Source organism: Mauremys mutica, chromosome 7 (genome assembly GCF_020497125.1).
Source record: "Mauremys mutica isolate MM-2020 ecotype Southern chromosome 7, ASM2049712v1, whole genome shotgun sequence".
Classification (NCBI taxonomy): Eukaryota; Metazoa; Chordata; order Testudines; family Geoemydidae; genus Mauremys; species Mauremys mutica.
In genome coordinates, this window is record NC_059078.1 from 71,235,316 (window position 1) to 71,262,981 (window position 27,666).

Here is a 27,666-nt window from a genome sequence, read left to right on the forward strand (position 1 = left end):
TCTCCAATGTTTCCATTTGTCTATATTCAACAAATGGGGTATCTGAGTTGCTACTTTTAAATTAAAATAGTCTTGGAGAAGGAGGTGGGAGAGAAGAGGCCCTGAAAAATATATATATTAAAAAAAAACCCTAAAACCTTGCTTACATTGACACCAGTCTAGACTCTGGTTCCTTGGTCCCCATGCTGTTTAATTTATTTTGGAATAACATTAAAAAAAACCCAACTTCTTGTTTTAAAGAGACAAGGTGGGATAGGTAATGTCTTTTATTGGTCCAACTTTGGTTGGTGAACAAGACAAGCTTTTGAGCTACACAACTCTTCCTCTTCTTGAGACCTGAAGAAGAGCTCAGTTGGTTCAATAAAAGAGATTACCTAGAATACCTTGTCTCTCTAATATACTGGTACCAACATGACTGCACAAACAACTTTGTGTTTTGTGAGATCTCTAGCAACAAAAGATGATGCTTCAAATAGATTTAAAATAAATTCAGTATAAATGCAATCTACCATCCAATGATACAGACTCTGTGAATGAGAAAATGCCCCTCTCTAGTCTATTTTAGTGATAGCTGGTTTGAGGTATTTTTGGTAAAAGGACATTGAGTTCCCTTATCAATCCTAATATCTTAAATAGAGATTAGCCAGTAGTATAATTCTACTTGTGGGAGAAGAAAGTCAGTGATAAAACACAGCAAAGATAACATTAATCATGAAACCATATGTGAATAGTTTAAATTGTAAGATAGCTAGACCTGACTACTCTCAAATTATATGTCTTGATTTAAGGATTCTGGACATTTTTGTTTTTTTTAAAGTTGTTAAAATGTTATCACCAGTGATAATAGGATAATATAATAGGATAATAGTGATAATAATGTGCTTCCCCTTGTGAATGAACCAGTATGTATTACAGTGAGCTACACAGTCCTCCACTGAGTGTGATCCAAAACATAGAATTTTGTTGTAAGAAATTTATTGGAAGCATGAAGGTAGCAAGCCCCTCATCACCAACAGAGTGAGCTTGGTACATGGAGAAGAGAGATTGATTGGAGGAGCACAAAATAAAACCTTTTGTAGTAAAAGGAAAATAGCCATGGATTTCAGCTTTCCAGAATCCTGGGGCAGATGGTCAGCTACTATAAAGCAGCACAACTTAATTGAGTTAATTGGTTTTACACTAATTTATACCAGCTGAGGATCTGATCCCTGGCATGCAGGCAGAATTTATGTCTTCCTCTCCCAGTGTTACATGGGTGCCTCATGACAAGTGGGGTTGCTTCCTTAGAGCAGGACCTCTGCTAATGAGATGCCTGTGTAAAGCTGTGAGAAGAAATCCCGATTCAGCCTGCACTCCTTGGGCCCCCACTTTGGTACACACCCACCACACCTGTAGCTATTTGCATTAATGAGGCTTGGGCTGGCTGATCACAGTGGTTGCGAGGTAGTTACTGATTGCTTCCACAGCCAGCTTTTCCTCTGGTTGAAATTGGCAAAAAGAAGCCACTTTTTCATCAGGTAAGGTAGAATCATTCCCTATGGTTAAAGATAAGTATCTGAGCAAAGTCTTTCTTATTTCATGTGGTGGGGATTATTAAAATAAGGAGATGGCTTTCAGAGTTCTTTGTGAGGTATTTGTTCCAAGCAGTCTAAGGGGACACCTTTTATTCACCTAAAACCATAATCATCTGTCTTGGCTTGTCCATGGTATATCTGTCAAAGCTGCACCTGTTTAACTTAAGGTGTGTTTTTTAAACTGAACTAATTCAACAGCTACAAAAGGCTGTGTGGACACTTCCATACCTGTTTAAATCTATTCTGGTTTATCTCTAATAATTTAGGAACAGGCTTAGATTAAATAGACATAAGCTACTCTTAGATCAAAAGGGGTCCACACAGGATTTCTTAGCAGTTTAAGCTAAACCAGTTTGCAAATTTGTGTGGAGACAAAACTATAGACCTATAATATGCGGCTGCTTTCAAAATGAGTATTTTTTAACCCTAGCAACATCTACGCTGCTCTTGGAAATAAGCGATCCCCTGGGGCATATATTTCCGTTAAACTTTTATTCTGGTTCCTATAAAATATCTCATTGCAGCAAATTTGTTTAAAAATTGTGAAAAAATATTTTGCAGAGATTTTCAGATCTGGTATATGAACTGTCACTTTTCACAGTCAGATCCTGATCAGCAAAATATATCCAAAGGCTTTGTGTGGAAAATGGGCTGTTACTCCACTGCTGCTGTCACTGAGCCCAGCTGTGCATCAAACTGTCTTTAGATACAATGATTCCTCTTGCTTGTTGTTGCAGAGCTGCTAGATATTTATTTTAATATTAAGATTTCTTTGTAGCCTCTGATCTTTGTTGTGGTTGTCCTGCTACTTCACGTGTCCACATGGTGGCATATGTGTTCTTTCCTACTTCATGTGCTCTTGCTTGTAATAAATGCCTCTTGTTAAATGTATATAGAGGAAGATAAATGAAAACCTCCAGTGGCTTAGCATAACTGCAGTTCAATAATCTTTATGTACCTAGGGTGAAATCCTACTTATTACCACTGAAACCAGCGATGAAGGTCCCTCTGGCTTCAGTGGAAGCAGGATCTTCTGTTTGTTGCTGTTCTGTACTTGGATGTAGAGCACCTAGGAAAAAACTGGGGACTTGACCCTGTGAACAGCAGCATATAGGGGGACCCCTGCACTCATGTGAAGCCTTGCTGAAGTCATCAGTGCTCTGCAACAATACAAGGGTTCCACAGAGTAGTGGAAGCATGATGCAGTGGTTCAGGCACTAGCCTGGGACAAGGTAGAGTTGGGTTCAACCATCTGCTTTGCCACAGAGTCCCTGTGTGCCCTTGGGCATGTCACTCAGTCTCTCCAGGCCTCAGTTTCCTCATCTATACAATAGGGATGGTAGCATTGCCTTACCTCACATGGAAGTTGTGAGGATAAATACATCGAAGAATGTGAGACACTCAGATACTGTGGTGATAAATCGGAACCTAGGCTTCTGTCAGCAAATTGCAGAGTCTCTTATGCTGTTTCATGTGGCATGTTAGGCAATCCCCCCAAATTGGGAAAGGACACATTCCTTGGGGAATTAAGTTGTTAGCTTGGTGTATGAATTCTCTGATTGTTGTTTATAATCCATGACAGAGAGTTACTTGGTTTAATGATTCCAGACTGGTGTATTGGATGCTGGATTCCTGTGAAATTCATTCAGAAAGCCTGTAAATGTGACAATGAGGATACTGGAAGCCTACAGGAGGAGTGAAGCAGGAAGAGAGAGGTACATCAAATAACTTTGCTTTTTTGGGTGTCGGTGGGTTCTGAAAAAATTCAGGAATGTTTTTCCAATTGTTCCAGACAAATCCTTGAAAGCTGAATGAGGGCCTCAATTGACTAGAATATTGAACTGTTATATTCTATTAAATCCTCCTACAGCCACAAATGGTCAAGGCTTTCACCAATTGCATTATTATGTCCTTTATTGTGGTAGGGCAAGAACTGATGCAGTGACCGCTGAATTCTGGTGTCTCAAGGTTAAATCCTGGCTACTAACATGTAGGTTATCAATGAATAGTGATTTGTTCTTAGCACAAAAGCACTTCTCAGCTGGCAGCTCCTGCTTGGACTAAGCTAATGGCGGATGTTCACAGTGCAAAAATGAAGCGTGGTCTCACTGTTTAGAAAGACTGCACAGCCTGCGCCAGACAGTGTTGTTTGTCCTCAAATTCACTTCCATTAAAAATGGAAAATAGCCTCTCTCCATTTCTGTGGTTTTGCAGCCTAGCTATTAAAAAACAGACCAACAAAACATCACCACAATGTTCAAGGTGTAAAGATCCTCTTCCAAACGGGGCTTCCTTTCTCCTTTCACCTCCCTATGATTTAACCACAATATCTCTCTGGCTGTGTCAGTGACAAAGGGTTTAAAAAGACAGACCCACCAGTGTGGTTTTAGTTGTGTGCTTGAAACTCAAAAATGGATTCAGTTCTTTCCGTGATGTTTTACAGCTAAATACATCTGGGCTGTCTTGGATTTAGGTACAAACCTGGAGGTCTCGTGTGAGGTCAATAGATGCACCTACTGCCTTCACCAAAGCTTTACTGGGTTTGGTGTTCATGAAAACCCTTTAACTGCTGGGACTTGAGTCTTCTATCACAGACAGTGCATCTCTTGGGGATCTCTAGCAGGGAGGAATTGGGTGAAGTCTAACAAATGTACCAAATATTTCCCAAAAATGTACCACACAGTATTGGCTCCAGCAGCGGAGTTTGAGCTCCTGGGTGGGACCTGCACAGTAAATAAGTTTTGGCAGTGGCAATGCTGTTCTCCATGCCATCGCTGCCCTCTCCCCGGGACCGGCACCCCCAGAGTTAGCTCCTCAGTATCTCCCTTCCCCATGGCATCTCAAAGCCAGCTCCTCAGCATCCCTCCTCCCGCACGGCATCCCCAGAGCCAGCTCTGAGTCTTCAGCAGTGTGTGGGGACCTCTGGAGAGATAGTGCTGCCCCTGCCAATTGACAGCAGAAGCAGCTTGCTCCTCAACCGTTGCCATTTTCTATGGGCAGAGGGAGGAGACTCACCAGCTTGGCATCAGGATTCCTCTGAGATCATAGAATCATAGATTTTAAGGTCAGAAGGGACCATTGTGATCATCTAGTCTGACATCCTGCACAATGCAGGATACAGAATCTCACCTACCCGCTCCTGTATCAAACCTGTGTCTGAGCTTTGATATCCTCAAATCATGGTTTAAAGACTTCAAGGTGCAGAAAACCTTCCACCAAGTGACCCATGCCCAAGGCTGCACAGGAAGGCGAACCCCACCCCCCAGGGCCTCTGCCAATCTGCCCTGGAGGAAAATTCCTTCCCGACCCCAAATATGGTGATCAGCTAAACCCTGAGCATGTGGGCAAGACTCATCAGCCAGACACCCTGGAAGGAATTCTCTGTAGTAACTCAGATCCCACCCCATCTAACATCCCATCACAAGCCATTGGGCATTGTTTCCGTTGGTAGCCAAAGATGAATTAATTGCCAAAATTAGGCTATCCCATTATACCATCCCCTCCAAAAACTTAGCTTTGATGCCAGATATGTCTTTTGCCCCCCACTATTCCCCTTGGAAGGCTGTTCCAGAACTTCACTCCTCTGATGGTTAGAAACCTTCATCTAATTTCAAGTCTAAACTTCCTGATAGCCAGTTTATATCCATTTGTTCTTGTCCACATTGGTACTGAGCTTAAATAATTCCTCTCCCTCCCTGTTATTTATCCTTCTGATATAATTATAGAGAGCAATCATATCTCCCCTCAATCTTCTTTTGGTTAGGCTAAACAAGCCAAGCTCTTTGAGTCTCCTTTCATAGGTTTTCCATTCCTCAAATGATCCTAGTAGCCTTTCTCTGAACCTGTTCCCGTTTGAATTCATCCTTCTTAAACATGGGAGACCAGAACTGCACACAGTATTCCAGATGAGGTTTCACCAGTGCCTTGTATATCAGTACTAACACTTCCTTATCTCTACTGGAAATACCTCGCCTGATGCATCCCAAAATCTCATTCGCTTTTTTCACAGCCATATCACATTGGTGGCTCATAGTCATCGTGTGATCAACCAATACTCTGAGGTCCTTCTCCTCCTCTGTTACTTCCAACTGATGCCTCCCCAGCTTATAATAATAGTTCTTGTTATTAATCCCTAAATGCCTGACCTTGTACTTTTCACTATTAAATTTCATCCTATTACTATTACTCCAGTTTACAAGGTCATCCAGATCTTCCTGTATGATATCCCGGTCCTTCTCTGTGTTAGCAATACCTCCCAGCTTTGTCTCATCCACAAACTTTATTAGCACATTCCCACTTTTTGTGCCAAGGTCAGTAATAAAAAGATTAAATGAGATTGGTCCCAAAACTGATCGCTCAGGAACTCCACTGGTAACTTCCCTCCAGCCTGACAATTCACCTTTCAGTACGACCCGTTTTAGTCTCCCCTTTAACCAGTTCCTTATCCACCTTTCAATTTTCATATTGATCCCCATCTTTTCCAATTTAGCTAATAATTCCCCGTGTGGAACCGTATCAAATGCCTTACTCAAAGTGAGGTAAATTAGATCCACTGCATTTCCTTTGTCTAAAAAAAATCTGTTTCCTTCTCAAAGTAGGAGATCAGGTTGGTTTGGCACTATCTACCTTTTGTAAACCATGTTGTATTTTGTCCCAATTACCATTGACCTCAATGTCCTTGAGTACTTTTTCCTTCACAACTTTTTCCAAGACCTTGCATACTACAGATGTCAAACTGACAGGCCTGTAGTTGCCCAGATCACGTTTTCCCCCCCTTTCTTAAAGCTAGGAACTAGGTTAGCAATTCTCCAGTCATACGATACAACCCCTGAGTTTACAGATTCATTAAAAATTCTTGCTAATGGGCTTGCAATTTCATGTGCCAGTTCCTTTAATATTCTTGGATGAAGATTATCTGGGCCCCCTGATTTCATCCCATTAAGCTGTTCAGGTTTGGCTTCTGCCTTGGATGTGGTAATATCTACCTCCATATCCTCATTCCTATTTGTCATCCTACCATTATCCCTAAGCTCCTCATTAACCTCATTAAAGACTGAGGCAAAGTAGATCACAGAGATCACAGCAGCAGTACTACCAGCCAGGGCCCAAAATTTTATTGAATGTGTTGGGTTTGGGGGCCTGCCCCCTTGTGGTGCCCTGATCGCAGAACGGTTGCAGCAGGGACACTGGAGATTTCCCCTACTTCCTTCAGTGCTTCCAACTCTTAGCTGTGAAATTTTGAATAACTTGAAATGAGCGTACTTTTTTCTCAGTCTCTTGGCCCAGCTTGTGCGTTGGTACTTAATGCTGCTGGTACGGCTAGAAAGAAACTCTTCTAGGATCTGATCCAAAGCCCACTGAAATCAGTTTCAATGGGCTTAGGACCAGGCATTTGAGCAGCAAAAATTGTACCTCTGCAGCTTACTCTCTCTCTCCCACTTCGGTCCTTGGCTGCTAACAAGGTACTAACTGTGGGGATAGTTTTTGTAATATGCTGGGCACTAGTCTGAGACTAGCAACACATTTCCCTCGTAAGGATTTTTATTGCTTGGATCAACCTGAGCATGGTAAGTGCATTGGCAGGACAGAATAGAACGATTCCAAAGGAATATTACCATCTGTCAGGCAAATATGGATTTTACTGTGCTTAATGGGCTACTGTGAGGGAATGATGCATATTTTAAGGAGAACTAATATGCAGTTTAAAGCTTGGCTGAATACTTGTTCTGTTAGCACAGAGAACTATGCAAATGAAAACAGGGCATTGAAGAATTTCTGGAAATGCACATGCAAAGAATGTCTGGAGAAATTGATAAAAGCCAGGAAATTTAGGGCTAAGCCTTAAATTGTAGTAGCTATAGACAAGGCATATGTCAGAACATTTTCTGAAATAGGACAGTCTGAGTGAAAAATCCTTCCATTTTCCACTGCAAAAAATGATCTATTGTCCAGTGGAAAACCTGTGGAATGCCATAGTTTGCCCACCACCCCAAACTCAGACCTAGTTCATGATTTCCTAGCGAGATATGAATATATTACGTAGCCTAAGTCGGGGTAGTCAATAGGCAGACCGTGGACCAAACCCGGACCACCTGATGCTTTTGAATAGACCCAGAAATCTTTTTATTTACTTATTTAGTATAATCTTTTTTACTATTATGTTTTCTGGAGTCTGGACCTTTACTATACCTTGATCAAGAAATTTGGACCTTGACCAAAAAATGATTGACTACCCCTGGTCTAAGTCATGGGTTTATTCCAAGAGCGGATTGAAAGACCTAGGGACTACAGTGCTCATCAAGCAAAGAAAGTGGTGCCTCTCCTTAATCATTTATAATTCTTTATTTTAAAAAAATGGTATAAAAAATTCAGTGTAATGGGAGTAGACCCTTCCTGTACAACTCCTGTTCTATGTATTAGCCTCATGTGAGGGGACTCTGTCCTTTTTTTTTTTTTTTTTTTTTTTTTTTTTTTATAATTCCACGGGAGGGGAATTGAACAATATTCATTGCAGTTCTTAGAGTGTGTGAATTTAATAAGAAAAGAGTTAATTGTGCCTCAGTATGTTCATATGGGCTAAACTACATTCCATGTAAGTTTCAATGTTCATGGGTGATACATTGTAGCAAATTCTTTTCCGGTTTTCAAGTGTGCAGGGACAGCAGTTTATGGTGAGAGGCTTTTCTGGAATCTGATGAGGCCATTCGTAGGATTTTTCTCGCTTCTGGGAGAATACTTGAACCATTATTAAGGAAACACAAGTGGATTCTCCTCATGAGTTACTATGTTTCTTAAATACTCATGCAATACTAACAGAAATAAACACACACTGATCATCTTTTGGCTGTGGGTGGATAATAAGATTAATCTGAGTTTACCTTTACTCCTACTGCTTTCCAGTTTTTTTTCAGTACCAGGCACAGATTCAGAACATGCATACATCTCACTGACTTCCAGCATCCACTTAAGTGGTTACCTGAAAAAGGCTCATGATACATAATGGGATCCTAATGGAAGACCACTGATAAATCTGACACATTTAATAAAAAATTCTAACCCAAAATAAAGATTAATATCTGAATAGCAAATAACCCAAAGTTCCAGGGGCATCTTGATCTAGGCCAATTTAGAAATATTGGGGCCTCCTTGTGAAGACTATATCTGAGTTCAAATCTCACCTCTTCTTCCTTGTCAAAAAAAAGGTAGGAGTTGTTTGGATCCAGAGTTTTGGTTTGAATTTGGCTCTATTGTATTTTATTATTTTTAATGCTGGAATATTTCCTTCAGATTCAGTAGTGTTGTAGAATCATGACAGGATTTCTCTTAATTTGCCAGTAAATGATGGAAAAAAACAGGTTTTGAATGGACCCCATTATGTAGTTTCAGATCTCCATAGATTTGTCTTGTGAAAGATTTTTTACAAAATTTAAGATGTATAGAATTGTGGTTTTGATTTTTTGATGTTAGTAACACAAGTAAGGAACAGATATTTAATGAAATATCTGATATGCATCTTAAGAACATCCTGGTAGATCAGACACACAAATATTTCCATCCGTTTAGTGTTTAGAAATCTGAAGTGCATGTCAAATATAGGGTGTTTCTCTAGCTTAAGGAAGGGAAGAAATTCACAATCTTTTGAATAGGGCACAAAAGAACTAACTGCAATTTGTATATTAATTGTAATTCACGTTTCCTGGTCTTATGAAAAGATACTTGAGAGCAGAGTATGTTGCATTGCAGTAAGTCATGGTGAGAAAACAAATCTGGTGTCGAGGTACTACTGCCATTAGAAATGCTTACACTGAATTTAGACAGGTTTCAGAGTAGCAGCCGTGTTAGTCTGTATCAGCAAAAAGAATGAGGAATCCTTGTGGCACCTTAGAGACTAACAAATTTATTTGGGCATAAGCTTTTGTGGGCTAAAACCCACTTCATAGCCCACGAAAGCTTATGCTCAAATAAATTTGTTAGTCTCTAAGGTGCCACAAGGACTCCTGTTCTTTTTGCTGAATTTAGACAGGTTTCTTTCCTTTAACGGATCTGAATCATCCCACGAGATAATTAGGTTTCTAACGGTGCCCTCAAAATTACTGCAAATCCTTTTCAGAAAGGTACCCAGAGATTTTATTTCTAACTGTTCTGAGCCTCTAGGCCCATCTCTGAGTGGCTGAGCGAATGAAGTGTCGAGAAGAGGCTCTCAACTTGGAAAGTTTTGTGAATTGCTTTTCCAAATATGATGCATTGTCAGGGCAGCAGTATAGGAGGTCTATTGAGATATGCAGAAACCTCAAAGCATAGCCAGTTATCTCTACCTTTGCAGTGATGCATGTGGGAGGAAGAATTTGAAAACAGCCATTGTTAGTCTGGCTGCTCACTGAGCTAGAAATTCTTCCTAGATAGCCTGCACTAATGGTTTCAGATTAACTATTTCTGCAATTTAATTGTATGGGCGTGATTATCTTGCTGTCCACACCGTCCTGTTTTATGGCTCTCTGCAGCACTAGCAACAGTAGGTTTCTAACCTCTGTGCACAGGCTTTTCTGATTATTTGGGCAGAGCGAGAACAGGCAATCCTGAAAAAATGGAGTAGCTCAGCTGTAGTTTGGATTGCTGAAAGGAAACATCTGTGTCTTAGTCTGTTCTAAACAATAATCAATCCCTCTGAAGAGGACATGAATATCAGTTGGGTTAGTTGACTAGCAAAGTGAATTTTGCTGTTTGGGGGTTGTTTGCTTGAAAATTTTACTCAGAGATTATGTTGATTTATCAAACTATCTTACTTGTATTGTTCAAAAACATCTTATTGGCATTGCATTATTGCTTGTCATATTCACATTGTGTTCAATGGAAGTAAGTGTCTGGAAGGCAATTCTATTGTTTATGCCCATGCCTGTGTTGAGTAAAATAGTAAATTTTATGTTAATGACTGGATGGGAGCATGATTAGAAGGGATTCTCCCGGTATGTAATATTCATGTTCATTTGTGAGGATGAACTGACCATCAGGAAAACACTTGCCAGTTGGTTCCTGTTATTTCTGGTAAACCTCATCTTCTCCAACAAGCTATAATGGGAACTGTTTGTGATGAAAGCTGTATTGCTCTGCTCTGTAAATCCACTATGAAAGTTTGGTTGCTAATACAATCCACTCTGAGTATTTGAGACTGCCACAAATCAACCCCATCAGTTAGTCAGCTCTCTTTTCAAGGATGGAATTGTGGGGTTATGACATTGGTAACTGGCTTGTGCACTTGGATAATGAGGCAGTATAGATAGGGGACGCGCCTGCAATCTAGGAGACTTGGATACACTTGCTTGATGTGTTGCGTGACCGTGGGCAGGTCACTTCTTTCTATCTAATTTGCCCTATCTGTAAAATAGGGCGATATAAAATAGAGTGCTTTGGCAATAGTCTCTGGGTAACAAGAAAATATTCAACAAATTCATTGGAAGCATGAGGAAGGTCAAGGATAAGGTAGGCATGTTACTCAATATGGGTGGCGGGAAACAATAACAGAAAATCTGGAAATGGCAGAAATGCTTAATGACTTTTTTGTTTTGGTTTTCACCAAAAATGTTAATAGCAATTGAACATCTAACATGGTGAATACCAGTGAAAATGAGGCAGGATCAGAGGCTAAAATAGGGAAAGAACAAGTTAAAAATTCCTTAGATGAGTTTGATGTCTTCAACTCACCAGGGCCTGGTGAAATACATTGTTAAGCCTGGTCTACACTAGGCATTTAAATCGGTTTTAGGAGCGTAAAACCGATTTAACGCCACAACCGTCCACACTAGGAGGCACCTTATATCGATTTTAATGGCTCTTTAAATCGGTTTCTGTACTCCTCCCTGACGAGAGGAGTAGCGCTAATATCGGGATTAACATATCGGAATAGGGTTAGTGTGGCCGCAAATCGACGGTATTGGCCTCCGGGCGGTATCCCACAGTGCACCAGTGACCGCTCTGGACAGCATTCTGAACTCGGATGCACTGGCCAGGTAGACAGGAAAAGCCCCGCGAAGTTTTGAAATTCATTTCCTGCTTCCCCAGCGTGGAGAGCTCATCAGCACAGGTGACCACGCACAGCTCATCAGCGCAGGTAACAATGCAGTCTCCTGAGAATCGAAAAAGATCCCCAGCATGGACTGCACGGGAGGTACTGGATCTGATCGCTATCTGGGGAGAGGATTCAGTGCTAACAGAACTGCGTTCCAAAAGACGAAATGAAAAAGTATTTGAAAGAATTTCTAAGGCTATGACGGATAAAGGCCACAGCAGGGACTCAGTGCAGTGCAGAGTGAAAGTTAAGGAGCTCAGACAAGCCTACCAGAAAACCAAAGAAGCAAACGGAAGGTCCGGGGCAGGTCGAAAAACATGCCGCTTCTATGCTGAGCTGCATGCAATTTTAGGGGGCTGTGCCACAAGTACCCCACCCCTGATCGTGGATTCCGAGGTGGGGGTTGTAATCTCTGCCATGGCTGAGGATTATGCAGACGGGGAAGATGAAGATGAAGAAGAGGAGGAAGACCTAGCAGAGAGCACACAGCACTCCGTGAGCCCCAGCAGCCAGGAGCTTTTTATCACCCTGACGGAATTACCCTCCTCCCAGCCCTCACAAGCAACTATCCCAGACAATGACGCCATGGAAGGGAGCTCTGGTGAGTGTACCTTTGCAAATAGCAAACATTGTTTTTTAAGCAAGCCTTTTTTAATGATTGATTTGCCCTGAGGACTTGGGATGCATTCGCAGACAGTATAGTTACTTAGAAAAGTTTAACATGTCCGGGGATTGAGAGGAAATCCTCCAGGGACATCTCGATGAAGCGCTCCTGTAGGTACTCCAGAAGCCTTTGCAGAAGGTTTCTGGGCAAGGCAGCCTTGTTCCGCCCACCATGGTAGGACACTTTACCACGCCATGCATGTAGCAAGTAATCAGGTATCATTGCGTGGCAAAGCATAGTAGCGTATGGTCCCGGTGACTGCTGGCATTCAAGAAGCATCCGCTCTTTATCTTGTTCTGTTATCCTCAGCAAAGTGATATCGTTCAGGATAACCTGGTTAAAAATCAGGAAATTAAGAAAGGGGGGTGGCCATTTTTCTACTGGGTTCATGGACTGCAGCAGCTTAAAAAAAAACCTTTCCTGCACGTAGCGAAGCGGGGGGAGGGGAGGAGTGAAATGCCGATGATCTTTTTTGTGTTTGGTCACCGGCGATCTTCCCCAAGCTACCAGCCACGCAGTGGGTGGGGGTGGGTGGGAAGGTTGTTGATTAGCAGGGAGCTAGCGTGGTATTAGCCATGCGTTGGGGGGGAGGGGTAAATCACTACAGAAGCCGAAAGACAGTGGTTTACCATGGCCGCATGCAAGCTGAATTCTGATGCCTGGACCTGTGTCTGTGAGATCTGTAACTCCAGAGCTGCAAGCACTCACTATTAAGATGAAAAATGAGACCTTGTAGGGAAATCACATGTGCTAGGTGAATAGTGCTGTTCACTGTGAAAGAGTATAACCATTGTTCTGTAAAATGTATCTTTCTAAATATTTATCTCCCTCATGCAGCTGCAAATTTTTCAACCATCCCTCCTCCATCCCAAAGGCTAGCACAGATAAGGCGGAGGAAAAAGAAGACGCGAGATGAGATGTTCTCGGATATTATGGAAGTTACACGCAATGAAAGAGCTCATCTGAATGAGTGGAAGGACGTGGTATCAAATTACAGGAAAGAGGCCAGTGAACGTGAGGACAGGAGGGATGAACGTGAGGACAGGAGGGACAACCGAGATGAGAGGTGGCGGCAGGAAGACCAGCAGGAAAATCAGCGGTGGCGGCAGGAAGATCAGCGGTGGCGGGATGCAACTCTGGGGCTGCTGCGTGATCAAACTGACATGCTCCGGCGTCTGGTGGAGCTTCAGGAATGGCAGCAGGATCACAGAGTGCCGCTGCAGCCCCTGTATAACCACCCTCAACCCGCACCATGTTCCACATCCTCCTCACCCAGACGTGTAAGAACGCGTCGGGGGAGGCTCCGTGCACCCGCCCACTCCACCCCCGTGGACAGCCCAACCAGAAGGCTGTCGTTACTGTGAATTTTTTTTAATGGCCTTCTCCATCCCTCCTATCCTCCTCCCAAACCACACCCTTACTTCTCTCCCTCTTTTTATAATGAATTAATAAAGACTTCATGCTTTTTAAATGAGAGTGACTTTATTTGCATAAGTAAGCTGTACTCGAAGGGGGAGGGGGAGTTGCTTACAGGGACTGAGTCAATCAAGGGGGTTGGGTGTTCATCAACAAACACAGCAGTCACACTGTACCCTGGCCATTGATGAAGCTCGTTTTCAAAGCTTCTCTGATGCACACCGCTTCCTGGTGTGCTCTTCTAATCTCCCTGGTGTCTGGCTGCGCGTAATCAGCGGCCAGGTGATTTGCCTCAGCCTCCCACCCCGCCATAAAGGTCTCCCCCTTACTCTCACAGAGATTGTGGAGAATACAGCAAGCAGCAATAACATAGGGGACATTGGTTTGGCTGAGGTCTGAGCGAGTCAGTAATGTCCGCCAGCGCGCCTTTAAACGGCCAAATGCACATTCCACCACCATTCTGCACTTGCTCAGCCTGTAATTGAACAGATCCTGACCACTGTCCAGGCTGCCTGTGTATGGCTTCATGAGCCATGGCATCAAGGGGTAGGCTGGGTCCCCCAGGATAACGACAGGCATTTCAACATCCCCAACTGTTATTTTCTGGTCTGGGAAGTAAGTCCCTTGCTGCAGCCGTTTAAACAGAGTAGTGCTTCTGAAGACGCGAGCGTCATGAACCCTCTCTGGCCATCCCACGTGGATGTTTGTGAAACGTCCCTTGTGATCTACCAGTGCTTGCAGCACCATTGAAAAGTACCCCTTGCGGTTTACGTACTGGGTGCCCTGGCGCTCCGGTGCCAAGATAGGGATATGGGTTCCATCTATCGCCCCCCCACAGTTAGGGAATCCCAGTGCAGCAAAGCCATCCACTATGGCCTGCACGTTTCCCAGAGTCACAACCTTTCGTAGCAGCAGCTTAGTGATTGCTTTGGCTACTTGCATCACAGCAGCCCCCACAGTAGATTTTCCAACTCCAAATTGATTCCCGACTGACCGGTAGCTGTCTGGCGTTGCAAGCTTCCACAGGGCTATCGCCACTCGCTTCTCTACTGTGAGGGCTGCTCTCATCTTGGTATTATGGCGTTTCAGGGCAGGGGCAAGCAAGTCACAAAGTTCCATGAAAGTGCCCTTACGCATGCGAAAGTTTCGCAGCCACTGGGAATCATCCCACACCTGCAACACAATGCGGTCCCACCAGTCAGTGCTTGTTTCCCGGGCCCAAAATCGGCGTTCAATGGATAGAATCTGCCCCATTACCATCAGGATCTCCAAAGCGCAGGGGCCCGCGGTTTGAGATAATTCTGTCTCTACGTCCTCATCACTGTCATCGCCGCGCTGCCGTATCCGCCTCCTCCTCGCCTCGGTGTGAAGGTCCTGGTTCACCATAGACTGCACGAGAGTGTGCGAGGTGTTTAAAACATTCACGATTGCGGTATTGAGCTGAGCAGGGTCCATGCTTGCTGTGTTATGGCGTCCGCACAGTTCACCAAGCAAAAAAGGCGCGAAACGCTTGTCTGCTGCTTTCAGGGAGGGAGGGGTGAGGCTGTACCAGAACCACCCGCGACAATGATTTTTGCCCCATCAGGCACTGGGATCACAACCTGGAAATTCCAAGGGGCGGGGGAGGCTGCGGGAACTATGGGATAGCTACGGGATAGCTACCCACAGTGCAACGCTCCAGAAATCGACGCTAGCCTTGGACCGTGGACGCAACCCACCGATTTAATGTGTTTAGTGTGGCCGCGCGCAATCGATTTTATACAATCTGTTTTGCTAAACCGGTTTATGTAAAATCGGAATAATCCCGTAGTGTAGACGTACCTTAAAACACACAAGGAGCTGACTGAGGAGATGGCTGAGCCATTAGCAATTATCTTTGACAAGTCATGGCAGACCGGAATAATTCCCGAGAACTGGCACTATATTTGCCCTTTTCTAATCTAGAAAAAAGGGAAATGAGGACAAGCTGGGGAATTACAGAGCAGTCATCTTAACTTCAGTATCCGGAAAGATAATGGAGCATATAATTAAACAATCAATTTACAAAAACCTAGAAGAAGATAAGGTGATAAGTAACTGTATGGATTTGCCAAGAACAAGTAGTGTCAAACCAACCTAATAGCTTTCTTTGACAAAGGATAACAAGCCTTGTGGATGGGAGGAGTGGTAGATTTGGTATATCTTGAATTTAGTAAGGCTTTTGATAATGTCTTGCATGACCTTCTCATAAATAAATGAGGGAAATACATTCTGGATGGAGCTACTACAAGGTGGGTGCAGAATTGGTTGGAAACCATCCCCAGAGAGTAGTTATCAGTGGTTCACAGTCAAGCTGGAAGGGCATATCGAGTGGGGTCCTGCAGGGATCAGTTGTGGGTCCAGTTCTGTTCAATATCTTCCTCAATGATTTAGCTAATGGCATAGAGATTACACTTATAAAGTTTGTGGATGATATCAAGCTGGGAGGGGTTGCACGTTCTTTGGAGGATAGGATTAAAATCCACAATGGTCTGGACAAAGTAGAGAAGTAAACAGGATGAAATTCAATAAGGACAAATGTAACGTACTCCACTTAGGAAGGAACAATCAATACCACACATACAAAATGGGAAATGACTGCCTAGGAAGGAGTACTGCGGAAAGGGATTGGGGGGTCATAGTGGATCACAAGCTAAATATGAATCAACAGTTTAACACTGTTGTGGTGTGTGTTTGTTTTTTAAAATCATTCTGGGATGTATTAGGAGGAGTGTTGTAAGCACGAGATGAGAAGTAATTCTTCCGCTCTAGTTCGTGCTGATTAAGCCTGAACTGGAGCACTGTGTCCAGTTTTGGATGCCACATTTCAGGAAAGATGTGGACAAATTGGAGAGAGTCCAGAAAAGAGCAACAAAATGAATAAACATCTAGAAAACATGACCTATGAGGGAAGATTGCAACAAATGGGTTTGTTTACTCTGAAGAAAGAAGTCTCAGGGGGGACATAACTTTTCAAGTATATAAAAGATTGTTACAAGGAGGAAGAAAAATTATTCTCCTGAACCTCTGAGGATAGGACAAGAAGCAATGGGCTTAAATTGCAGCAAGGGCAGTTTTAGTTGGACATTAAGAAAAACTTCTAGTGCCGCAGTCAGGGTGGTTAAGCACTGGAATAAATTGCCGCGGGAGATTGTGGAATCTCCATTGTTGGAGATTTCTAAGAGCAGGTAAAACACCTGTCATGGATGGTCTAGATAATACTTAGTCCTGCCATCAGTGCAGGGGACTGGAATAGATGGCCCCTTGAGGTCCCTTCCAGTCTTATGATTCTATTCTATTGCTGGAAAGCAATATCTAGGAATTATTGAGGTGCCAGGATTCCTCCTTGAGAGAAACTTTCTAGTGTGCTAAAGCTAGTGTACATCTTTTATGGCTGCCATATAAACAAGATAAAGGATATGGGTGAGAGGAGAAACTCTGGAACTTCACATTCAGGTTATGTGAAGTGTTTTAGGCAGCTAAACTGCCTATCTTCCTGCTTATGTTGGAGCAGCAGTATGCTATTATGTATAGGTATATTTGAATATATAGTTCAATGTGTGTGTAAAAAACATGCTTTGAGCTTAATGCTGCAGTAGATTTTCCTTGCGCATATATATTGAACTCTTCAGGGAGGCATAAGGTAAGATCAGATATCTATAAGCCCAGGCTGAAATTTCAGTCAGCCAGCCGATTCACAAAAAGCAACATTACCTGCCAACGTTGGATCACCTCATTCAGTCCTCAGTTGCAACTTCATCAGATTGCAAGAGAAAAATAACCACAGATAAAGTTTAGCCTGGTTGAAGCAACTTGGTTTTTATTAATGCAAGCACATCCAGTCAAACACAGAATATCCTGCTTTATGGTACAGCTTTATATGTAGCAATGCAGCTCCGAATAGCAGAACACAGTATTTAAGGAATGTATCAAATTGAAGGAGGAAAAAAATTAAAAACAAACCCATGTAGACACTGCACTGATTTCAAGTATATACTGGGACTGATAGACCAGTGAAGTGCACATTCATGTAAAAGCTTTTTTTAATACACATACAGAAAGTGTTCTAAAATTGCATTTCAAATATATACTTTCTTAAATTTTAAGCATCCCTTTTAAAATTTCAATTACATAAACAAAGCTGATATACAATCCCTTTTTATAGTGTCTGACTATATCACTAGCTAGAACTTCTCTGAAAGTGCAAAACACTGTAATAATACAGTATAAATATTCTTACTCTACCCCAGGGCTGAAAATCAGTGCTTCAGCACAGGAAAAATAGCAGCAGATCACAAGAAACAGAGCTATCCTCTCGCTTTCTCTGGGCCGTTGGTGTTCACAGCTAGCATTTGTACTTCCTCCTTCCACTTGAATCAGATTTGTTTGTTTAATGGCAACTATTTAACTTTTGTTTGTTGCTCTTTGATCTCAGTGCTATGAGAACAGCAAAAAGTCCATTCCTTCCCCCTGCAGCCTCCTCTCCTCACCTGATGTATTTACTTTTCATAAGAACAAATATCTAGGGGAAAAAAGCTCTTGTTGGAAACATATTAAGGGCTTAACACTGCAAACGCTTACTGTGGGTAAATGCAAGTGGGACTACTTAAGGTTGTAAACATTCAGTAGGAAGCGTTTGCAGGATTGGAACAGAGAAATTGCTTTAACAGCCCTGACCTGTGGTCCAGCTAGTCCAGCATTCTGTCTCCAACAGAGGTCAGCTCAAGATACATCAGAGGAAGGTACCTGCCCACCTACATGAGTGTACAGCACTAACTTGCTCATAGGCCAAGCTTCTTCCCAACCCCCTCAGTTAGAGATTGGTTAATGCCCTGATATATATGAGGGTTTGTATCCCTTCCAAGCTCTTGATGGCACTGAAACAATCTTTTCTAATGTAACTGTCTGGAGGTTCTCATTATCTAGATACATATCCAACCCTCAGCTCCTAAGAGAACAAGTGTTGGGAAGGAGAACTGACAGTCATGGGTAATAGTAGGTTCATTAAACAAAATCGGAGACTGATTTTTTGGTCTCCCTCCTGGTTCAGACATCATGGGGAACGGGGAGGAAAATCTTTAAATGATGATTAATTTTGTTCTGAAAATGGATAGCCTGAAGTGTAATATGAGCTGCTCAGACACACTGGTTATCATAGTCAAATTATCCTAAAATCAAGAACAGTTAAAAGGAGAAATGAGAAATTGGAAGCATCGTTAGTTTATAGATCATCCCTAATTTGGACCCTGATTTGGGGTTTAAAGGCCTGATCCAGTGCCATTGGATGTTTTTAACTTAACATTAACTTCACTGGGCTGAGGCCTGCAATGATAGCTTGAATATATGCCAGAATAATCAGATGCCATAGATTCTCTTAGTTTTAATTGGTTGTCTTGTCAATTCAGGCTAGCATTTTCAAAGGGACCTAGGGAATTAGATGCCCAAATTGAATGGAAATGGCATGTCTCGCTCCTTTAAGCTTCAAATTTGATGTCCCACTTCATGTCCTCCCTCCCCCTCTCATTTTAAAACTTTATTTTCCAAAAGACATATTACATTCATTTTGTAGAGATTATCTAGATTAGACACCCTTTTCTTTTTAAAATAAATCCCTGATAAAGAAAATGAAAAATATTCTGCACTGAAAACTCAAAGGATAGTTCCCAAAGTGTTAATACTTTTAAAAAAAAATCTAGCAGTTGTCCCGTTTCTTCTCTTCAAAGCACGTAACAAAAATATGTTTTGCTGCACCTTCATTGTTGTAGGCAGGCATACTCTAGTTCATGTGCCATATCTTCCAATTTATTTACAAAGTACGTTGTAGCTGGTTTTTAGACATCCATATTTTTATTTTGCTTGCTTCCAGCCCAGAATCATAGAAGGTACACTGGACAATTTCAGTACCTTGTAAGGCACTATTCTCCGATGTAAGAGAGGAACAGCCTCACTACAGATGTTTAAGGCCCTGGTCCTGCAGACACTGATGCACCTCCTTGACTTGAGCATGCGAGTTGTCCCAGGGATTTGAATGTGACTCTTCATTCCTTCCCTTCAACTCCTAACCTGCTTAAAGTTAAGGAGATGTGTCAGTGTTTGTAGGATTGGGACCTAATGGTGTTGAACCTGTGCAGTGTTTTGGTTGTATTTGGTGTTTGTTTGTATGTTTTGTTTGTTTGTTTAAGGTGGAAGTAATCAAAATAAAGATTTGTATGTCATTACTAAGACCTCACCATGGATACCATGTCCCATGATACACTTCATCTCTGAGAACAGGGCCCTGCCCTTGTGTTTTTAAAATAAAAACCAAAATCCTTCACTTTTAAGTGCCTTAAGGTTGACATGTGAAATATTTACCACATTTTTATTTCATAAAAGGTATTGTATATACAAAACAGACCTCAGCCAGTGAGGTCTTGTTTCTCAATCCAAGACATTAACTATTTAAAAACAAAGTTCTTCCTGTGTGCTTTAGATTCTGCAGGTCAGATCCAAAATCTCAGGCCCTATTAAGCAGAGTTGTCCTAGAAATGAAAAAAAAAATCACATGTATTATAGCAATTCTTCTTCCTACCACAATGAAAGAGGCATTCTTGTTCAAGGTAATGAAGTCGTGTCAGATTCCTTGTTTTTATTGTCAGAATTTTCTTTAAGGGCCAGATCCTAAACTGGTAGATGCTGATTGACACCAGCTGAGAATCTGGCTCTAAATCTTTCCTCCTATCTGATCAGAATGGCGAGTGTGTGAACGATGACTGTGCAGTCTAATGTCAATGCAATTGTAGGGCTTTCACAGGAATCTGAGCATTCAAAGCCCAAGTATAGTGAGCTCCATGGAGTAGTGGACAATGGAAGGAGTCCTCTCCCTGCCCTGACCCTCCACGGGCATCTGTACAGAAAGGGCAGCCATAATTTGGCTTCTTGCACTGTCAACAGTACTGCAGTCCCCAAAGGATGGGTGGGTTCAGGCAAATACTACACTCTTCCCAACACACTGGCTAGTGCTTGGAAGGTAGTGCTGGGTTTAGTGCATGCTACACCTCCTGTACGTAAGTAGCAACTACTGCTCTTGAGCAGGCTCCTCCAAGCATTCCTGGTGGCACTATGCCTTCCTCTGCATTACCCTGGCATAATGTCTCCAGCTATCATCCCAACCATACTTTAACTCTGAGAAATAACACCCTATTATTTCATCTCTCAGCCTCTTCAGGGTCTCCAACTAGGATTGTGGAGTCAAAACTAAATGTTCAAAGAGGTTGAAAATCACTTATAAATAGTCTTGGGACCTAAATTTTAATTTCAATGTGTGGTGTGCACAGCTGAGTAAATCAGTTATTTCTCTTTGTATGCAAATGAAAAGGGGAAATTTCAAAGCTATGTGTCCATCCACACAATACCATGGAACATGCAAATCTGACTGTGTATATGCTGAGTGCACGAAGTGAGTGCATTACAAAAGAGATTGTTTATGGATACAGAAAGGGGCTAGGATTTTGAAAAGATTTTATACCTGAGTGTCTTCCAGCTGTCTTTTTCCATGTGATTTTCTGGACCTTCACTTTCGAAGGATGCTATAAACAGAGCTAGATAATAAAACAAATAAGAGCGATCAAAAATGGATATGTCCAGTTTCCCTTTTCTTAAAGAATCATTAAAATAATCAATGAAATAATGATGTTGGTAGGTGCCAGATTAGTAAAATGTGGGCAGTGGTCGTACAAACTTATCTAAACTGCCATGTCATTTTTCTAATGTGACCTGGAGGGCCAGTTCAGGAAGATTAAAAAAAGTAGGAATGCCATCTTGTTGGGTTTTTTTTGGTTACACATTCCTTAATTTTTCCTTCTCTGGTGCTCTTCCCATGCCTATGCAACAATAGAAGGAAAGACCCACTATAAACGTAAATAAAAGACTGAGAGCTTTTACCTTCTTCACTGTAAATAGGTGCCGTGAGTAGATAACTCTGGATCTTCTTGTCCTTCTCAAAAGGACACTCTACTTGTTTCCATGTTATGAAATCATGAATTAGTCTTGAAATTTCCCAAAATTTCTGCATGAGGCAATAAAAATAACATAATATTAAATAAACATTTTCTTTGGTTTCCTATCAAATTCAGTCAGGCTCCTTGGCCTCAGGTTCAAGGCCCCTTAATCTTGCTCTGGCTGATGTCTCTGCTCATTTTCCTCTACTCCACCTTCTCACTCCCTATCCTGTCTCCTTACTGCTCCTTTTAACCTTCTTTCACTCCTGCTCTTCTGGGGTCCCCTAGACTTGGAACAGTCTGTCTCCATTTGCCAAACAACAAATAGTTCTCTCCTCCTTTATATCCCACGGTCCACCAGCAAGCCTTCCTCTTTCTCCTCTAGAATCACGAGCTGTTGACCCATTTCTTGTTTTGTGTGTGTGATCTCTCCATTGTACTAAAATTTTCAAAGCAGCCCTAAGTATAAGCTCTTCAGAAAAAGGGTCTTAGTTCATTTGTAAATCACACCATAAATTTAAACTATGCAATTTAATAATTTATGTAATCAACAGCTATTTTTTCCACTAAATATTTCCAGGAGCACATTTCTCATATTTGTTAGAATGAATGTGGTTGTGTATGTGGTGTTTCGTTTCTTTTTTAATCAAACATGCTTTTAGGAGTATATTCGGAATATCAGAATGTGTCTGCAATTATTATTCAGGGAGAGAATCCAAGTCTGGTCCAAATTCTGCTATGTAAATCAAATGTAGATTTAAAAAAAAACCTAATAGCAGCAGCCATGGACTGAAGTACTGTTTCTGTTTTGGTCAATGGGAGTTCTCATTGACTTCAAATAGAAGCAGGATTGGGCCCCAGGCCTGTACTGTAAATAAATTCTGTATTTCCTTATTGGATGCATTGTGCGTTGGACATTATTGATGTGAGATACTTGATATTTGAATGACAAGAGAGGAGAATGGTAACTGCTATTCCTAGGTATTAAGATGTATTCTTCATGTTTGCTGTGCAGACGAAATGAGGACTTGAGAATTAGCAGATTCCTTAAAAGGAGTGCATTGGGCTATAGCAATGAATCATTTTGGGCTAGAAAACATGTTTTAGGTGTTTTTGTTTTTTTTAAATCGTCCAAAGTGGGAATTCTAGACATTAGAGTAGGGGTTCTAAAGACAACCATTCTAGAGAGAACTCCACGCCCTACTCTGACTTTTCTCCCAATCTATCACTCCTTGTTAATTTTTTATTAGTGCAGGGCAAGATGGGAACTCCTGGTTCAAGCCCTTTTTTGTGTTAGTACACTGCTCTGAGAGAGTCAGCGTTCTCTCCTGGTGCCATTTAGCAGAGCTGCCGCTTTTGGACATTGTAATCTTTTCCATATATCTAGCAATTCTCTATAAAGACAAAATTCCTATAGGCTCTGACCTTTACTTAGCTTCTGTTCTCTGGAATCTGGATCTGACATTTGACAGATGTTAAAGTAGTGTTGTAACTACTATCCTTCACCACCCACCCTCAATCCTTTCAGGATTCTGAATGCCTTAATGTCACCTATTGCTGCAAGAATATAGACCTAGTGTTGTTAGCTTTTCTATTTAAGTTCTTTAAATAGTTCAGGCTGTCTCACACTATTCTTCCTCTGTAGCAATCTGGTTCCTGAGCAGTCAGCCAGAAATGTGCTTAGAATTCCAAATGTGTCCTCACTAGTCCTCCACATGTACTTGGGAAAGAGTATCTCATGGAAAAGAAAATAGGGTACCCAACTTATGTCATCATTGTTCAACTACTGGAAGTGTCTCTTGTGTGTTCCTTCAGTACATTTATTGGCTTTTTCTGAAGTACCGCTAAATACCATTTGGCTGCAGCATGTGGTTATTCAGCATAGCAGCTCCTACTGACCGTCACAGAATTTGTACAGCTAAACTTACATGTGCTGCTTTCAAGACTTAGGAATTTGTGTTTCTTTACATCTCTCCAGTGCCTTGTGACTCCAAGTTTGATCCCCTCTTTCTGTCTAGTCAGTTTTTTCCAGTGCTTGCTCCATTGCTGGAGCTAAGCTTGATAGACCTATGGTGCAACATCCTCAACCTTGCTTAGATTTGTTTTCAACTTTAGGTGTAACATCCACACTTCTAACCTATTGGTTACTTCTCCTATTTCTAATACCCTCTAAAGATCGTTCTGTTAGTGGTTCAGTACTTCTCTTGGCATTTGAGAAGGAACCATGTCAGGTCTAGCGAATCACCCATCTTCAATAGTCAAATTACTCAGTAGGAGAGAAACTTCAGTAACCTAGTTCTAGCCTATATGAAGCAACAGTGTCCATTAGATGTGTGGGATTTCTAAGGTGAACCAATGAGGTGCACACTAAACTAGCCTGTGTAGACCTTGTTTGAAACAGTACTATATTGATGAGCACTAGGGAACTTTTAGTTTGTGCTAGTAGGGTCTACATGGGCCAATTAGTGCACAACATGTTGATGTGCTTTAGAAATTGCACCCTACTAGTGATCAGTGCTGCTCTTTGTAAACAAGCCTTTAGTGTGAACTTGCTTGAATCGGGATCACTAGATTTGGCCCAGTGTCAACTAATCAACTGTTATCAGCCAAAATACTTTTCTTGTCCTACTCTAGAAAAAACACCTCATTTGTCACAAACTTCCATTTTCCCTTCAGAAGAATGAAACAAAGTTAATTTGTTTTCAGCTGCATCTACCCTTTTATAATCCAGCATGGCTTCTTTTGTGCTTGGAGATTATTTTTTTGTTTTCACAACTTCTGCTATCTTTTAATTTTTCTACACTGGCTCTTTAAAATCATCTTTTGTATACTCGCAATACTATTCTATAAATTCCTCCATCCACCTCCACGTGTGATCTCGTAATTTTTCTCTTTCATGACTTTTCAAGCCTCTTATTATCTGAGCTCCCTTGTTAAGTGTTGTTGAAGGATTTTCCCTTCTTTAAGCATCCTTCATACTAGTGTTTCATCACACTGTATTCTACCCAGCATTTCCCTCTTCTCTGCTGAAATCCTGTCTTCTTTCAATTTGATCTGTCTCATGTGTCACTTTGGTTAACAGAGCCAGTTGATTAAAGTCACCCCTGTTCGCATACTTTCTACATTTTCTTGTGCATTTTGCCTATTCTTTTATATTCAGCTTTTATATATGGTATCACTAGTGTTTTTCAATTGTATTGGAATGATCAGTTACCATAGCTGAATTAAATTTCTGCAGTTTAGATACGTTTGTGTGTGTGTGTGTGTTGTATTTGATCTGTAATCTAGATGTACTAAATCCAGTTCATGCTTTCCAGTGCATTATACTTATAGGAATTAGATATCTAAAGTTCACAGTCCTCCCCATGGAAAACTACTTGCCTCTGTGTATAGATTACAGGCAGGCTGAATAATTTAGGAGACATACTTATACTGGACTATAAGAATTCTCTCTTTACAAATATTTGGGAATTTAAAAATTAATATACAGCATTTGATTATGCTACTTCTATAATTGGAGAGACCTACCTTGAAGTTTATCTGTCCATTTGGCAAGCGGTTTGTGTGCATCTTGTGCAGAAAGTAGATATCTTTAATGAACAGGTTGAAAACGGGGATGACAATTTTTTCCCGATTGCTGTTGGCAGTCTGAGATCTCTGTGCTGCTCCTTGCAGGGCTGTCCGGTAATTACAAAAGTTGCTGGATGGGTCCATGTGATGCTGTTTTAAATACCCCCCCCCCCAAAATACTATTATTACGTTTCTCATAGATATGATCTAATCCAATTATTTTTTTTTAGCAGTTGATCTAATTATACAAAGAGTAACATCTGCTTTTCTTTATTTCTTTTCGGATCCATTCATAATCATTCAAGACAGACCAGTCAATGTATGTAGTTTGGATCTAAGCTTTGGATGCAAGGTACTGGATTGATATTACATTTAATAAACACCTTTTGGTGGCTTAGGGAACATTTTAGGGAAGCGCATTGTTCTCTTTAAAGACACTTAATCTACATTTTTATCTGTCTGTTGATTGTGTTTTGAGAAGTTTCTTAGTGAAAATTTTTTGGTCCCAGATCTCCACTAGATGGAGTACTTTAATTAGAGATCAGGGTAAAAAAGACACATCCATTTAGATCTAGAGGTGGGAAAAATGGTCACTGTTAAAGGAAGTACCTAGGAATATCTTTGGTTTGAGAATTCATTCCACTGTTAGAAAAGTGTCATCTGAAGGGAATTAAAAGAAGAAAATCTATATCAATCTTTTCCCCATGGCAGGGAGAGGACTTCAAGGTCAAGAGAAAGTGCCAACCATCCCCAACTTATATGCATCCACACCTATGCCTAAGGCATTAGTACCTGATTTTTATTAAACAGGGTGTAAATCTTGTATATACCTCTAAAACATCAAATTTTGCTGTTTTGACCTTGGACCAGGTTTTCTTTAGCCGTGCTACAGGACTCAGGTTCATGCCAGCTGAAATGTAAGGGAGAGAGAGATGATTAAAACAAAGTTTGAGTGTACTTTTTTAAAATGTCAGTGTTGCATTTTTACACTCTTGTGCATTTTATTCTCTGGAAGACACTTCACAGCTGAGACTTCCAGCTAACACCCATTGTATTAATCTGTCACAGGTGCATGATACCACAGCAGGGGGTATGCCTACAGATGGAGTCAGTGAAGCTGGAGAATATGTGACCATGTTAATGTTGCTTAGGCTGTCAAGTGTGGTGGTCTTGACTACAAGCCAGCAGCTATGCTGGAGATACTCACAGATAATGGCCATCATTGAGTTGAAGTTTCCGATGTTGAAGCACTCTCGTGCCACATCAATAAAAAATTCCACTATTCTCGTCCGCTGCTTTTTCTTCACAACCTGAAACAAAGAACATGCCTTTTGAAATGAAAGGGAAGGTGTGTGTGAAGGGGGGCAGTGACTGGTAACAGGGCCTCCCAGAGGATTCAGGGGGCCTGGGGCAAAGCGGGGGAGCTGTGGCGCTTGTACTCACCTGGCAGCGGTCTGGGTCTTCGGTGGCATTTCGGCGGCGGGGGGCCCTTCAGTCGCTCCACGTCTTCGGCAGCACTGAAGGGCCTCCTGCTGCTGAAATGCTGTCGAAGACCCGGACTGCCACAGGGCCCCTGCGGGGCCTGGGGCAAATTGCCCCACTTGCCCCACCCTCTGGGCGGCCCTGACTGATGACCTTCCAGAATGTGCTATTGGAATTGGCGTCTCTCCGGGCTGTCTCCACATGAGAGGTCTTATGAGGCAGCCTTAAGGGTATTCTGTCCAGATTCCCTTTTTTATTAAAAAAAAATAGCCACTGGATTTGGGGCTCCTATCAGTTGAGGGGAAGTGCAGTTCTTTGTTCACATATGAGATAAAGGCTTAGGGAATAGCATATAAAGAAACCAAATTCTCTTAAGTAATTTCCTTGTACCAGGGAGGAGGAGGGGAGAGAGAGAGCGTGTGAGAGAATGAAGCTGCCATCAGAATGCCAAAGATGAACCAACAATTCAAACCTCAAAGAAACGAATGCCAAACTTGTGTCCCAGAGGAGCTGTAGGTCTTAATTCCAGGGGGAAATGAAAAGGGGAAGGGGAGAGAGTTTCTCAAGCCTTAGGTGTTTTTCATTTTCACTAAGGAGATTTTACCCAAACTTCTTAATGACACTCGAGGATGATGACAGAATATAAATAATTTTCCTTTACTACAACGATGCTAATGGGTGAGGCTAGTTATCTGCGTTGCATGTTTGCTTTCCTTCCCATCAGATGCAGTGCCGCATGCTGGTTGTGCTTTACCAATGGCTGGCATCCAAAGCCTATTAGTACTAAAATTACTCTCATCCCATTGGCTTAAATTCCTTCGTTAAAACTCTTTTTCCTGCACTCTGACCTGCAGGGCTGGCCTGGCTAATACACATGTGGTCCTCTGTGTCCCTTCCATC

At 41.8% G+C, this 27,666-nt stretch overlaps 1 protein-coding gene and 1 long non-coding RNA gene across 4 annotated transcripts in view; one reads left to right on the forward strand and one right to left on the reverse strand.

The window, feature by feature from the left end:
• The first annotated feature begins 1,365 nt into the window (after positions 1-1,365).
• On the forward strand, positions 1,366-26,555 carry LOC123374448. Its single transcript, XR_006581110.1, has 3 exons — positions 1,366-1,517; positions 3,183-3,289; positions 26,353-26,555. It is a non-coding gene; the product is annotated as an uncharacterized LOC123374448 (long non-coding RNA).
• RASGEF1A (RasGEF domain family member 1A) overlaps positions 17,540-27,666 on the reverse strand; it is a 62,590-nt gene continuing 52,463 nt past the window's right edge. For all 3 annotated transcript variants that reach the window (XM_045024451.1, XM_045024449.1, XM_045024450.1), the window contains 6 exons: positions 26,492-26,594; positions 26,115-26,194; positions 25,243-25,434; positions 21,659-21,782; positions 21,243-21,315; positions 17,540-20,256 (listed from right to left, as the gene is read on the reverse strand). In XM_045024451.1, coding sequence (XP_044880386.1) covers positions 20,232-20,256; positions 21,243-21,315; positions 21,659-21,782; positions 25,243-25,434; positions 26,115-26,194; positions 26,492-26,594 — 597 coding nt within the window. In that variant the 3' untranslated portion in view covers positions 17,540-20,231. The remainder of the gene's footprint in view (positions 20,257-21,242; positions 21,316-21,658; positions 21,783-25,242; positions 25,435-26,114; positions 26,195-26,491; positions 26,595-27,666) is intronic.